The following is a 14193-nucleotide window of genomic DNA, read 5'->3' as shown; positions in this document are numbered from 1 at the left end:
ATGTTACCATTTCCTCTAGACCTGTTCACCCTCAACATGTTCCTGCTCCACCTGTTCCTTCTCTTGAGACATGTGAAGAACTAGGTTGCTCAATTCAGCATCCCGTGCCTCCAAGTACCTTTTGCGAGCCGGTCTGGCAAGTAGAGGAGCATCAGCTCCCAATAACATGTCCATATCCTCCAACGGGACACCCTTGGTCTCCGGAACAAACAAAAACGCAAAGATGAACGCAACTACCGTGCACGCCCCAAAGAAAAGAAAAGTTCCCCAGGTTATCTTGTTGATCATATGTGGAAGGCTGTACACAACGATGAACTGCGCCAACCACTGTGCGCAAACCGCAATCATCATGCCAAGCGTGCGGACTCGGTTGGGCAGCACCTCGGAGGCGAAGATCCACGGAATTCCATTCCAGCTGAAGCCGTAGAAAATGGCGTAAATGTAAATCATAGCCAGGGCAGTGCGAGCCCCGGCATCTGCTGAAGCTGTAACTTCGAATGAGCCGGACAACGCGAAGTAGCCCGCCAAATAGAACATGGCCACCATTGCCCCAATAGCTCCAATTAGAAGGGCTGGTCGTCTGCCGAACTTGTCAACGAAGAACATCATGAAAACAAGCGTCGTCATCATCTTGACTATGCCGTAAACCCCGGTCGCCAGGAGGCCAACATCAGTTCCGCTGAAGCCAATTGAACGCAAGATGGTTGGACTGTAGTAGTTGATGGCATTAATGCCAGTAAGATTCTGAAGTACCATGAGCAGGGCCCCGATGGACACACGCCACCTGATACCAGGAACAAGAAGTTCTCGGAACACCTTCCACGTGGACTGTTCCCCGCCATTGGCCTCGGTCTCAAGAGTGACGCTGACTTCAATCTGCATGATCTCACGGCTGATGTACTCGTGGTCTTCAGGCAGATTTCGAACCCAAGACAGAGCCTTTCGTGCTTGAGTCTTTCTGTTCTTGGTAACGAGCCATCTTGGAGACTCTGAACAAAACATGGGCATGGTGATGAGGAGCAAGCCGGCAGGGACAAACTGTACGGCCACCGGCACGTGCCATTGCGTGTTTCCCTGTGAAGAGATATTCTGTGCCACGCCATAATTGACCCAAAAGCCAAACACAAGCGCTGTCTGCAGCATGATTTCGAAGATGCCGACAAGCCTGCCACGGATCAAGGCTGGTGAGCACTCCGCGATGTAGACCGGGATCAATGTCGAAGAAGCTCCAATAGCGAGTCCAGTCAAAGCTCGGCCGCCGTCTACCACGAGCATCGTTAGCGATGAATAATAATCGGAAACTGAGCAGGTTATCTTACACAGAAGACCAATCTTCCCGATCAATTGCAACACCACGCCGATAATGAAGACGAAAGCTGAGCCCAAGATAACGGGCTTCCGCCCAAACCTTTCGGCGGAAAAGAAGCCAGCGATACACCCGAAGAAGGCGCCTGCTTGGAATGTTGAAACGATGTTGGACGAGAGATTGGCGATTTGATCAGCCGAGCTGTCTCCTAAGCCGTATGCCCTTTGGAAAGACGGAAGATTGATCGTGCCACCGATGAAGGCCGAGTCATACCCATACATTGCCGAAGCCTGTATCGCCATTCATCAGTTACACTGGCTTCAACTCTGACGCCTGCATTCGAAGCGTTTCTCACCCACGATGCCGAAAAGGCCAGGAGATACGGGCGATATCCATAGACTTCTTTCGGGGTGTCTGAGCCCGGGTCATCTTGCAGCGAAAAGATATTCCTCATTTTGCGTATTCTAGCCCACAAGAGGATAGATTCTCTCCAGCACTGAACAAAGAAAGGCGCAGACATGGTGCAAGCACATCAGGAAACTTGAGATCCTTTTATCCATTTATACCTGGAAGGCTTCTTCTACGATTTCTCACGCCTGGCGCTTTGCAGTTCAGGAGTATCGAAACTGGTAGAGCGGCGGCAGTTGCAATACCTACCATGGATCTGTGGGGAAACTCTTATCCAATCTCCCTGTTCACCTGCGTGTTTCTGCATGGGGATAGCAAGGGGATTGCGGGGTTAGAACGATACCCCGTGGGGAGACACAGGGGCTTCAACAACTCACGGCGACTTTGGCTTACGGTCAAAGGATTGCAATGTTTGTTATTGGCTCATATCGAGATGTTGGATTCCCCACATTCTATCCTCAGTAACCCCAAGTCTCCAACACACTTATGGTTCTGCTGCAGTCCGTACACCCAGCCTCTTTGTTGAGTACCGGGGAGTATCGGGGATCTATCCAGGTTTACAACCGACGCACTCCCACACAGCGCCGATGTCGCTCGCATCGCTTGTGATACGAAAACTCATGGATCGTCTGTTAAACCCCGTCAAACATGAGACTGTTGGTACTCGGGATCTAATTTCCGTTCCTTCAGAACTTATATCCGTGAGGGGTTGGATTCCTTTGACGATGCGGAGAAGCACCCCGCTTGAATCATTATCCTCCTTGCATTACTTCATGGCGAGAAAGAAAGAATTCTTGTCTTTGGGTAATCCTGTATCGGCCACAGTAGACTCCGGCCGTCCAAGCTCCTATCAAACTCCTTTCATATCACTACACTCCGTATCCGGCTTGCTCCAGACCACTGCCCAACATGGAGGAAAATGTACCCAAAGAAGCAGCAGCCACACATCTTCCGTCGCAACGCCTGCTGGGAAAGGTTGTATAGGTGACTGGTGCAGGTGGCTCTATCGGATTGGAAACCTCTGCACGATTATTGCAGGAGGGTGCAAATCTTGGTCTCGTGGACATTAGCTCAGATGCCCTCGAGCGCGCCGTCTCGCAGCTCAAGGTCAACATACCCGGAGAAACGATTGAGAATCGCATATTGACAGTCACGGCCGATGTCACTTCTGAGAAGGCTGTCGAGCAGTATACAACAAAGATTGCCAGTCATTTTCAACGTTTGGATTGCGCATTCCTCAACGCCGGAGTGAGCTATACATCGACGAGCATCTTCGATACAACCGAAGAAACCTACGATCGAATCATGCAGGTCAATGTCAAATCTGGTATGCATCCTCTATCTCCACAACCTGGTGATATTCGCACCTTTCTGACAATAGCAGCATTCCTGGGCATCAAACACACTGCCAAAGCCATGAAGGATTTGGGCACTGGAGGAAGCATTATCTTGACGTCGTCAATAGCCGGTCTGAGAGGCACCCCAGGATTGATAGTCTACTCGAGCTCAAAGTTCGCGTTGCGGGGGCTTGCTCTCACGGCAGCATCAGAGCTCGGGCCGCTGGGCATCCGTGTAAACACCATTCATCCCAGCGGCATTAACACACCAATGTTCAAGGCATCTTGGAGCCCAGAAAAGATGGAGGAGTTGAGAAAAGGTATGCCGTTAGGAAGATTTGCCGAGACTGATGATATTTCGGGTGTCGTGGCGTTCTTAGCTAGCGATGACTCCAAGTTTATGACTGGGGGCTTCTTGAAGATTGACGGAGGTTGTGTCAGTTTTTAGGAGCTCTGATATTATGCTCAAGGCACTTGCCCTCTGACCAGCAGTTTGAATCTAGATTCGTTCCCTTCTTTGAGAGAGCATCAGTGGCAGAAGAGATTTTTATGATTGAATTTTATCGATCCATCTTGATACTAGGCAGCTGAATGCACCTTCTCATACAGTGCCTGAATTGAACCTCTTGCTCTCTCAGCCATGACCTCTGGACTATTTGCTTCCAACCCCGTCTCTTTCAGAAAGCCTTCCACAGAGAACCAACCGTCCCATCCGTAATCCACCGCCCATGTCCTCATAATCTCGACCACAGGAAAGTAGCCAGGCTCTTCCAGAGGGAAAGGCCTAGCGCTCCGTGACCACGCCAGGCGTGCATCTTTGACCTCCAGACCGTCAAACAGGGGAGAATTATCTGTTAAAGGAGGGTCGAACCGAGAGCCATCCGACAGTTGCAAATAGCATAAATGATCCTTGGGAGCTTGTTTGAGGAATTGTGCCATTGATTCAGCCATTTCTGTCTCGCCGTTTTGAAGTTGACCATTACGAGCGTAGGGGTCGCCCCACAGACGACTATGGATGTGGAAAGAGTCGAGGCAGAGTTTGAAGTTGGGTCTGTCAACACATTTGACAACACGGAGGCCATCTTGCCATGTGGCGTGAAAGGCAGCGAAGGCGACTGGTTCGTATGCGATGTTGACCTGACTCTGGCCTGCAAGATCGGCCAAAGCTTGCAGCTCTGGTATGATCACACCATCATCGTTTGTCGAATGCTGGAGAAACTGCGATGGTACTTGGACGAACTTTGCACCGGCTGCCACAGCAAGGTTGATCCAGTCGCTGGCAACGCGCAGTCGTTCTTCCAACGGTGTACTGAGGTTTCCTTCGAAATTCTTCAGGGGATTCAGGCTGAGAATCTCAAGATTCCGCGACATGCAGAGATTCTTGATATGTCTAGCAGATTCCAGAGGAGAAAGACCGTTTGACGTGGCATGGTGGAGGAGGTCGGCATGCACGAGTTCTATGCCAGAGAACCCGCAGCCAGCAGCGGCTTCTATCTTTCGCTCAAGTGTGTGCGATGAATGCTTGCCAAGAGATACTGTGGCTATTGCCCATTTGTTGCGGAAAGGGAGTTTCGACATCATCTTCATTTGGATTTGATAACCTGAGGATTCATACTACCTTAGTTAGTGTGTTGCCTTCGAGCCAGCCCTCGTTGCATCCTTTTGATGTACCGGCAACGTGCCTTGCTCTAGCTCGAGATCGCCGCGCCGGGTAAAATCACACCCGCTCTGCCACGTCATCCATCATGAGAATTATCTCTGCGTTGGGGCTTCACATGTCCGATGTATCTAGAATCCTTCTGCATGCATTGATGAGGAGATGCCGGGAATGCGCACCTACAGGCAAGTGGGGCTCCTCCGAGTTCTGCCAACTGCATCATGACCATCCAGTCGCTGCTGTCATAGTGTGCCGGGGAGTGTCGGGTGTGGTTGTGATAGGCTGCTCCCACCTTCCGGTAGTTATTGCATGCTACTTTAACTGGCGGGTTTAAGCCCCAAGGAAAGCAAAAGAAATATCACAAATAAGTCATTTGGCTAACGCTGAATCTAAATGAAAGGATCTAAGAGTATACCAAGTCCTCGGCTTCACAAATGAAAGATGCACTCCGCCTATAGAAACCTAGAAACGTCCTGAAGACTAAGACCCAACTCTTCGGCGCACCTCTTCAAACTACTGCACTGCGCCTGAGCATATAATTCGTTTGCATCCAACACATGACATTTCAAAGCTTTCTCGTAGCCGCGTACGTCTGGTTTTGCTGCGTCCTCCTTATCCATGGCCGAGTCGCTGGTGCTGGTACTGGATTGAAGGTTGGACTGAAAGATGCCAGCGGCCGAGAACGGAAGAAAGTCTTCATAAGTAATTGGAAGAGCCTCCAGTACTCCAGCAGAGACGAGCTGGTCAAGTAAGGAGGTTGGGTCGACAGTCTCAAGCTTTGGGATACCAGCTAGCCTTTCTCGAGCACCCTCGGCGCATTTGTACTCCGAGTAAACAAGGCCCCGACGACGCAACTCATTCCAATTATCAGGGAACTTCTCGAAAGTCTCCTTGAAAATTTGGTCCACAGCAGATGGTTCGACCTTGTTCCCTCTTTGTGCCGTCGCCATGGCCTCGTCAAGAAGCGCGTCGTACAGTTTCCTACCCACAGGTGTGACAGCAGCGCCTCTCTCTTCAATCTCACCGAACCTCGCTTTGTGGAATCCGTCGACGAACTCATCTCGGCCAGAAACAGCGAATCGGATTCCCTCTTGCAGTGCTAGAAAGCTGGTTTGCCTCAAGAGAACGGGGCATTTCCTCGGTGGTGGACCCTCAATCCGGCTCTTCACGGCCATGCCAGCTGCAAGCATTGCCTCTTGGGCGGCGGCAATATCGAGGGCGCGAGGTGTGAGGTGGTTGATGTGTGATGACCGAAAGCAGGCAATGTCCGCCAAAATCGGGTGTTCGTCGCGAAGAAGAGCATACTCTTCATGTGTCGCTGCAGCCAAAGGCTGCCAGCTGAATGTGCGCAGAGCCTCGATGACGAACCGCTCTCCCTGCTCAGGGGTTAAGCGACCTTCTTGTCTAGACTCGGCGATATCGAGGAGGTCAATGAGGGCGTAGCTAAAGATGTTTCGTCTCTTGAGAAGGTTCAGTGCTACGCCTCGTGCAGAACCAGATTTCAAAAGCTCCGGGCGGAGAAGTGTTGTGAAGACGCGGAACGGGTTGCGCTCTAAAGACTCAGGCGATGTTGGACGGAAGCATGTTGCATGCATCGGCAATCCCGCAACAGACAAGTCATAGTAGCCGACCGCGTGCATGCCGAGAAGATTGAATATACGGCGGACGGTGTGTAGTTCTTCGGGTGTTCCAAGACGGATGGCACCATGTCTTTCAAGTGTAAGACGGTCGATGCTAGCGTCCATCGTTGCGGAGCCTTCGAGGCCCTCAAGCTTTCTTGCCTGTGCATCTCTGTTGACTTTCTGGACGATGTGGATGAGGTCGCCATAGAGGGGAACTTCGGCCTTGTACATAGTAGACATTGCGAGGGCAAAGGTGGTGCGGAGTGCGTCGGGGTCGACGTAGGCGGAATCCGGCTCCGGCTGTCCCGGAGGCACGGCACGGGATGCGGAGAGCAGATTGGCAGACATGATTAGATGCGGCAGGCTTCTCTCAGAGGAACTGTTGGCGCATGTGTAATTTCGTTGTTTCTCGGGCCGAACATAAGGCCAATATTACCGTTGATTAGTTAGACACGTTCTAGACAAGATGGTCGCTTCTTCTGTTTCCTTATAATATCAAACAAAGCTTCAAAGCGCAGCCGTCCCATGTTTCTTGCATCGCTCCTGGTCATACGATCAGTTCGGAAGGTGTCAATAAGTTTCACATGACGCTCATGGTTCCTCCCGAGCCTTGAGCCGACTGAACCCACATCAACACTCACTGCCTCTCTCACATCAGCTGGAAGCCGGCTCCCGAATCGCGCCGTCACCGAAGTCATCGCGGACACCTACCAATCCCTTCACCGGGTGCTGCCGATAAGCCCAAAGCAGGATTACGTTGATATGGAGGTGCGGGGCTTCTCCGTCCCGGACATGGATAAGGCGTTGTGAGGGGGGCGTGCAGCCAGGAATGACGGTTAGTGGCGGCGGCGGCGGCGTCGGGGGTTTCCGAGGATGGCGACATCTATTTGCTTATCCGTGCCATCCAACACGAGGGTCAGATTGTGCGGAGTAGACATCATTCAGCGGCACATCGTCTGCATTTCAGAATTGAGGCTTCAGCGATTTCAATAAATCGGACCTTAAGAAAACAGACACAAGGCCAGGCTCTTTGAAGCAACTCTGAACCTGTCCTCACCGTCACATTCCACACAGAAATGTCGCCCAGCGCAACGGAACCTACTCCCGCCCCGGCCCCCGCACCGGCACCGGCCTCGGCGCTGGACTCGGGAAAGTCGACCGGCAAGGTGAAGAGGCTCCATCAGATCCCCGTCCCGGAGTCGAAAGAGGCCGCACGTCAATGGCAGCTGGAACAGATGGCCGCTGCCTTCCGCATCTTTGCGAAGCTGGGCTTCTCGGACGGTAGCAGTGGGCACATCAGTCTCAGAGGTATGTGTGTCCAGGGAAACACGACTCTTTGTCGACTAACACGCTAGCGAAGACCCCGTAAGACCAGAGACGTTCTGGATCAACCCATACGGAGTGCATTTCGGCGTCCTCAAGGTGTCGGACATGGTCCACATTGATGAGGACGGCAACCGTCTGGGCGGTGCCGATAAGCCCGTGAACACGGCCGGCTTCATGATCCACTCGGCCCTGCACAAGAGGCGACCGGACATCAACGCTGCCTGCCACATGCACAGCCCCTATGGCCGGGCGTGGAGTACTTTCGGCAGACCAATCGAGATGCTCAACCAAGGTCAGAACTCAAGCCATCATCTACCTCGTCACTTTCTAACTTCTATGTCAAGACTCATGCATGTTCTACAACGATCTCTCCGTGTACCCCTCATTTGGTGGTGTTGTGCTCGCCAAGGAAGAAGGCCAGCGCATCGCCGACAACCTTGGTCCCACGAACAAGAACCTCATCCTTCAGAATCATGGCCTTCTTACTTGCGGTGGCACGATCGGCGAAGCCGCTGCGTTCTTCATCGCTCTTGAGCGTGCCTGTCAATCGCAGCTTCTGATTGAGTCCGCCATTGCGCCCGGAAGCAATGGTGCCGCAAGTGGTCTGAAGAAGACTTTGGTTGATGATGAGGAGGCCCAGTACACCAAGGACGGCACTGGCACACCTGAAGTCATGTATATGCAGTTCGTTCCGGAGTACCAGTTGATCTTGAAGGAGTCTGGCGGCGACTTCCTGTTGTAAATACCCCTGTTCAGATACAAACGCAAGCTTCATGATGCAATCATTCATTTCGTTCCGTGTGGCGAGGGGCCCAAAGGCGTGGCCATGATCTGATGTTGACTCTGTATTTCTCAATACCAAGACGTTATATGAAGCGTTCGCTGAGTTGCAACCTTAAGTTATCATTACTTCGTTGTCTAAGGTATTTTAACAAACACTACGGCAATAGTATGAGACTCACAAATACTCGTTGCTCTATATATATTCCTAGATAATGAAGTACCTCGGTCTTTGAGAATGGACAATTAAGACCTAATTCACACCACCCAACCCGGCGGTGTCTGTCGTACCAAGCCCGAATAAAACCATCTCCCCATAGTATATACGTCGTACACTGGTATCTTCCCTCCAAGTCCAGCATGAATTGCTTTGGATGATGGTGACATATTCGTGCACTCTAACACCACGGCCCTTATTTCTGGTCGACTCTTGATCAATTCCTTCGCAGTAGCCACCAACTCCGCCTCAATATCGGCATGGATGTAAGGGGCACCGTTTTCCCTAATAGTGTTTCGCAGATGACCTCCTGGAGGAACCCCACGAACTATTACTCTCGACATCCAAGAATCTGGTACAAAACTGGCTAAATGCTTCGGCCCAAGCTTCGTCTCATCGTATGTTAGAACGCCAACACAGCTATCTGGCGGCAACAGAGCCAAGACTGAGGGCAGTTGTGCCAGAGACGAGGTTGCTATTGGAATGGGCAACCTGGCAGCGAGACTTGGGACATCGTTAACATTGAAACCCTCCAACTCAATCGGAGTTCACAAAACTCACTCGGCTTGCGCCATGGCCAAGAAGCCACAGCTGGTGATGATCCCCACACAACCCCGCGCCGCCAACCGAAGACCCGCGTCGACAAATCGGTCAATGAAGGCAGAGTCGTATTGATCAGAACTGACGACCTGCGACACTTTGGAACCTTCAGCCATCTCACGAATCAGTGGGAACGGCCACGTCTTCTCATTGTATGGGTCACCCGGGGGACGGTGGATGTCTAGGTCGATAGAGATGAAGCCCAGGGGGGGGAGAGCATCCGGGTCCGCAAACTCGGCCATGTCGAAGTAATTTCAGTCGCGGAATGTTCAGCCCTTGGTGTTGCAGAGTCTCGCAAAGTGCCGTCATTATAGTCTTGGGCATCCAACTCGCAGCACGGCAGCTGTCGCTTCAATTGCAGTTATGGCCCCCCGCAAAGTCACACTCAATAAATCTTAGTCGTGGGCCTCATCGAGTTTCAACTGATCAATAATCCCAGCAATAATCCAGACATAAGATATTCAAAATGCAATCACCTGAGCAGATGCCGAAAACAGTGCTACACACACAAACTTCCCCCGCATCAAATACGTAACAGAAAGACGACAAACTGAAGTGGCTCCGGTCAATATCCCCTAGACTCGGCTCTTCCCGAGCACGACGCCAGCAATGTCACCGTGTGGGACACCCCTGCTCGGGAGAATCCGACCTAGCTTCATCCCTCCGTTCATCGGCCGCCCACCGGAGTAAAGCAAGAAAGGGACGAACCGGATGCTGTTATGCCACGCGACTTGCCTAATTTGATGGCAAAGTGGTGTGTCAAGATCAAGAATTATTCGCTATTCCCGGGACATGCGTTTCGCAGCTATTTCTAAAGCTGCCCAAAGCTATCGCTAATATTCTATGCTGTCTGGAGCGCGCGTCGCATCCCAACTTTTGTACCCCGCCATATTTCTGCCCCGCGTCTTACTTGCGCCATCTAGCAGTTTCTGTGATCTGTTCTTCATCTTTTTCTTGCTGTTGAATCGCATCACCATTATTTCCATTCCATCACAAGTTTGCTCACAATGGCTCCCACGCGCATAGACGAGACCGGCTCCAAGAAGCCCCGCGTCGTCGCCCTCGGCACTCCCAAGTTCGTCGGCGATGATTACCTCGCCGACTTCAAGACCGAATTCGACTACTCCGTCCTCGAGGCTACCAACCGCGCCGAGACGATAGCCATGCTCCCCGAATCCATCAAAAAAGACGGTCCCATCGACGCATTCATCATCCGCATGGGCACCCCGCCCTACGAGCCCTTTGACGAGGGCCTGCTGAGCGCGCTTGTGCCTAACTGCAAGATCATCACCTCCGCCAGTGCGGGCTTCAACGAGTTCGACGTCGAGTGGATGGCTTCCGAGAACATGTGGTTCTGCAACACCGTCGATGCCGTCGCTGAGGCGACGGCTGATATGGCCATGTTCCTGACCCTGGCGGTGCTGCGCAACACGAGCAACGCAGAGAGGAGCGCCCGCGCGGGCACGTGGAGGGCTGCGCCTGGTCTCGTGCCTGGAAGGGATCCTTCTGGGCTGACCCTGGGTATTGTGGGAATGGGAGCTATTGGAAAGGTTGGTGTCATCCGCGATCGAGTCACGGAGTTGCACAATGTCTAACATCCTCTGTCCGCAGTACCTGGCGAAGAAGGCGGCGGTTTTCAACCTCAAGATTAAGTACTACAACAGGCATCAGCTACCCGCGGAAGAAGAGGCCAAATACAACGCGACATACTGCAGCTCCCTCCACGAGCTTCTCGGGCAGTCAGATATTGTGTCGCTCAACTGCCCTCTCAACGACCAGACAACAGGCCTCATTGGCCCCGACGAGTTCGCTGCCATGAAGGACGGCGTTTTCGTCGTCAACACCGCGCGCGGTCCCGTCATCAACGAGAAGGCCCTGAAGGACGCGCTTGCGTCCGGCAAGGTTGCGCGGGCCGGCCTGGACGTCTTCTGTGACGAGCCCAACCCTGACCTCGAGCTGTTGAACCACGAGAATGTTATCGCGCAGCCCCATCTCGGAGGTCTGACGGATATGGCGTTCCAGAAGGCGGAGAGGGAATGCTTTGAGAACATCAGGGCGCTTTTCAAGACGGGCAAGCCTAATTCGCCTGTTATTGACATCACGAAAAGGAAGGCTGAGAAGCTCTCCAGCTGATCAATTTCCCTAATTCGCATTCACACAGGTACATAGAGCAGCGATGGCTGGGGTCGCATACATGAAAGGCTGGACGAGCAGCCTCGGGGCTTATTTCATTCGAAGGGATTAGGACTTCTATTAGTAAACGACATGCTTAATGAAAAGTCTAGATGATCGTAACCTCTTTGCATCTATTACCGTGAAAATACTACATCGTAAGTAGATCATTACTGGATGTGACTATTAAGTCAAACGTCGCGACACAGCAAAGGAATGGGCACTATAACCACCGCCTTTATACACACCTACCTGGTTGTGACTTTTCAGTGTCGCAAACCTCGAAACCTTCTAAATGAGTATGTTGACCTATAGACTCGTACCTGTGCACTAGAGAACTGTGATTCGGGAGCCCAGCTCTTTTCAAAATTCGTGGACTAGGCTATCACAATGGCCGAGACGAATGGTTTTGGGGTTTCACGTGTTATTACTATATCTGAGAGTATATCTAGAAGCCCTCTGTAGGCCCAGATTATGCATGTGTACAGTCGGTAGCCTCGCGGATTTTATGCGGATCTAGACCTTCTGGGCGACGGCTTGTGACTTGTCCTTTGCCACGTTGGAATCAGACTCGCTGCTGAGTTATACCGATTAGCTTGCGTTCTTAATCTGGAGAGTTGAATACTAACATGGACTCTTGGGCATCAAGGACGGCTGCCTGGGCTTGCAACTTCATCTGCTTGGCCCTGCGGTTGACATTCCACCATGGGCCCTTGAACAGCTCGTCCAGCTGCTCCAAGCTCTGCTGAGACGTTTCGGGGACAACACAGTAGACATAAACCAGTGAGAGGAAGCACCATCCGGCGAAGAAGATGAAGGCGCCCCAGTTGTGCGTCTGGCTGAGCAACGAAGGCATACCCTTGTTGACGCCGAAGAAGAACAGCCAGTGGAAGAGCTGGGAGAAGGCGCTGCCAAACGAACGGAGGTGGTTAGGCCAGAGCTCAGCGCCGAAGACGTAGGGCAGAACAAGCAGACCTGGAAGAGGTTAGAAAAGGCCTATTGCGTTGCTTTTGGAACACCTTACCGACGGCATAGCCGAAGCCATGGATGAAGATGGCTGCGATAGCCGCCTCGCTTGAACCAGGAGCAACTGTGCCTTCTTGACGGTACTTGATAAAAACACCAAGATACAGATCAGAGATCATCTGGATGGAAATTCCAGTGAACAAGCTGCGGCGCCGACCGAGGGCGTCGATGAAGAAGAAGCTTGCAATCAGAGTGAAGAAGAACTTCGCCATGCTGTACATGCCGCTGAGGAACAAGCTTCGCGAGGTACCTCCACTGACGCCCACCATGGCAAGGATGGGAACGAGGTAGGAAGTAACACTATTCGCTCCAGACAACTGCGCGAGGGCGTAGGACAGCACACACTGCTGCACGCGTCGCAGGTTCGTGGGAACAAGGAAGGCGTCCTTCATCAGAACCAACACACCGGGATTGCGTCCAAACTTCTGCTCCTCCTTGGCGATCTGGATCTTGATGTCTTCAATCTCGTGAGCCACGCGGGGGTGGCTGGCGGGGAGGCCTCGCAGGGTGATCAAGTTGCTGATTCCCTCATCGTCGCGTCTGGCGATGAACAACCAGCGAGGGCTCTCGTACAGGAAGAAGCTGAGCGCGATTAGGATCGCCATGACGATTGTTGGCGCGAAGAAGACGAGCTGGTACTGCATCCGGCCGACGGCGACGTGGACGAAGCTTGCGTAGACGATGAAGACGGAGACGGTCAGGGATAGAAGCATAGCCACGCTGAACCAGACGGCTAAGAGGCCGCGGATCTCTGTGGGGGCGATCTCAACGATGCTGACGGGTCCGGTGACCGTCAAGGCGCCGATGCCCAGGCCGGAGACTATGCGGGCCGTGTAGAGGGCGCCAAGGTGACCAAAGGAGACCGAGGCGATGATTTGTCCAAGAATCCAGATGCTCATGTACAGGCGGTACGACCACATACGTCCGATGCGGTCATTGAGGAAGAAGGAGAGGCCGGCGCCTATGCCGGCTCCGATGTAGACGAAGGAGATGAAGTTGGAGACTTGTGTAGGGTTTGTGGCTGAGGTGATGCCGAAGTCTTGTTGGAAGCCCGGAAGTGAGGGTACGACGGATGATGAGCCTTGGTCCCAAGCTGACCATTATGTTAGAGCTGTTCCCGGTGGGGTGAGGTATGTTGAAGGTGACTTACTGATGGGAATGCCGCTCGTGGCATAGAGGGCAGCCGTAAGAAGAAGATTACGGTTCGCGATGAGCTCTCTAGGGGACTCTCGGATTGCCTTGATGTACTTGGCGAAAGTCGACTCGGTGAAGACCTTTTTGATGGCCATCTTGATGGATGCGGTGACACTTGCAATCACGCCTAAACCCGCTCGTGTGTTTCGTTTTTTGGAGAAAGATAGACGGGAGCACCGATACAACTCTGAGACTCAACCGTGGAGTCGCAACCAATCACCGGGGTGTATCGTCAAGAGATGCAAGAGGAGGAAGGCAGGATATGTATAATGCAGATCGACAAGTCGACATAATGTTCTGTCCTGTCTATCGGTCAGGCGGACGTTATCAGCAAGCCAAGACTAAAGCAACAAAGACGGGCCCCAGCTCCCCATCCAGAACGCTGCTTTTCGTCCCAACCGAGGAGAAGAGAGACCCGGCTGTCAGGTTCGTCGGTCCTCGTGGTTGCATGCTGGAAAATCTGGGGTAGAGCAGGGAAAACGTGCTTGCGCGGATACTTCCATTCTGCTCAACCCCCTTTGGGCGTTGGCGTAGGCCCTCACGCGAGC

At 52.6% G+C, this 14193-nt stretch overlaps 8 protein-coding genes across 8 annotated transcripts; 3 read left to right on the top strand and 5 right to left on the bottom strand.

The window, feature by feature from the left end:
- Positions 1-15: 15 nt before the first annotated feature.
- Positions 16-1760, bottom strand: qa-y-6 (Quinate permease; the record flags this gene model as incomplete). Its single annotated transcript, XM_032025481.1, has 3 exons — positions 16-1262; positions 1320-1596; positions 1662-1760. 3 exons carry the CDS (start codon positions 1758-1760, stop codon positions 16-18), a joined length of 1623 nt encoding a protein of 540 aa, XP_031877905.1.
- An 863-nt stretch (positions 1761-2623) lies between these two features.
- lvr-4 (Levodione reductase) lies at positions 2624-3499 on the top strand (the record flags this gene model as incomplete). Its single annotated transcript, XM_032025480.1, has 3 exons — positions 2624-2692; positions 2753-3041; positions 3099-3499. 3 exons carry the CDS (start codon positions 2624-2626, stop codon positions 3497-3499), a joined length of 759 nt encoding a protein of 252 aa, XP_031877906.1.
- Positions 3500-3630: 131 nt separating this feature from the next.
- qa-4-3 (3-dehydroshikimate dehydratase) lies at positions 3631-4638 on the bottom strand (the record flags this gene model as incomplete). Its single annotated transcript, XM_032025479.2, has 1 exon — positions 3631-4638. One exon carries the CDS (start codon positions 4636-4638, stop codon positions 3631-3633), a length of 1008 nt encoding a protein of 335 aa, XP_031877904.2.
- A 522-nt stretch (positions 4639-5160) lies between these two features.
- ydcJ-1 (Uncharacterized protein) lies at positions 5161-6678 on the bottom strand (the record flags this gene model as incomplete). The annotated part of the gene is made up of 1 exon (XM_032025478.1): positions 5161-6678. One exon carries the CDS (start codon positions 6676-6678, stop codon positions 5161-5163), a length of 1518 nt encoding a protein of 505 aa, XP_031877917.1.
- Positions 6679-7406: 728 nt separating this feature from the next.
- On the top strand, positions 7407-8398 carry CGGC5_v009837 (Meiotically up-regulated gene 14 protein; the record flags this gene model as incomplete). The annotated part of the gene is made up of 3 exons (XM_032025477.1): positions 7407-7638; positions 7691-7948; positions 8001-8398. 3 exons carry the CDS (start codon positions 7407-7409, stop codon positions 8396-8398), a joined length of 888 nt encoding a protein of 295 aa, XP_031877918.1.
- Positions 8399-9073: 675 nt separating this feature from the next.
- Positions 9074-9495, bottom strand: CGGC5_v009836 (uncharacterized protein; the record flags this gene model as incomplete). Its single annotated transcript, XM_032025476.1, has 3 exons — positions 9074-9157; positions 9215-9244; positions 9298-9495. 3 exons carry the CDS (start codon positions 9493-9495, stop codon positions 9074-9076), a joined length of 312 nt encoding a protein of 103 aa, XP_031877980.1.
- Positions 9496-10260: 765 nt separating this feature from the next.
- CGGC5_v009835 (putative 2-hydroxyacid dehydrogenase) lies at positions 10261-11386 on the top strand (the record flags this gene model as incomplete). The annotated part of the gene is made up of 2 exons (XM_032025475.1): positions 10261-10803; positions 10865-11386. The coding sequence occupies 2 exons, from the start codon at positions 10261-10263 to the stop codon at positions 11384-11386; spliced, it is 1065 nt and encodes a 354-aa protein (XP_031877981.1).
- Positions 11387-11941: 555 nt separating this feature from the next.
- On the bottom strand, positions 11942-13740 carry qutD-18 (Quinate permease; the record flags this gene model as incomplete). The annotated part of the gene is made up of 4 exons (XM_032025474.1): positions 11942-12002; positions 12055-12400; positions 12450-13544; positions 13602-13740. The coding sequence occupies 4 exons, from the start codon at positions 13738-13740 to the stop codon at positions 11942-11944; spliced, it is 1641 nt and encodes a 546-aa protein (XP_031877955.1).
- Between the last annotated feature and the right edge of the window lie 453 nt (positions 13741-14193).

The sequence above is a fragment of the Colletotrichum fructicola genome (assembly GCF_000319635.2).
Source record: "Colletotrichum fructicola Nara gc5 chromosome Unknown KSG_Nara_v1_contig05, whole genome shotgun sequence".
Lineage (NCBI taxonomy): Eukaryota > Fungi > Ascomycota > Sordariomycetes > Glomerellales > Glomerellaceae > Colletotrichum > Colletotrichum fructicola.
The sequence above is the reverse complement of the archived record's forward strand: the minus strand, read 5'-3'. Positions and strand labels throughout refer to the sequence as shown.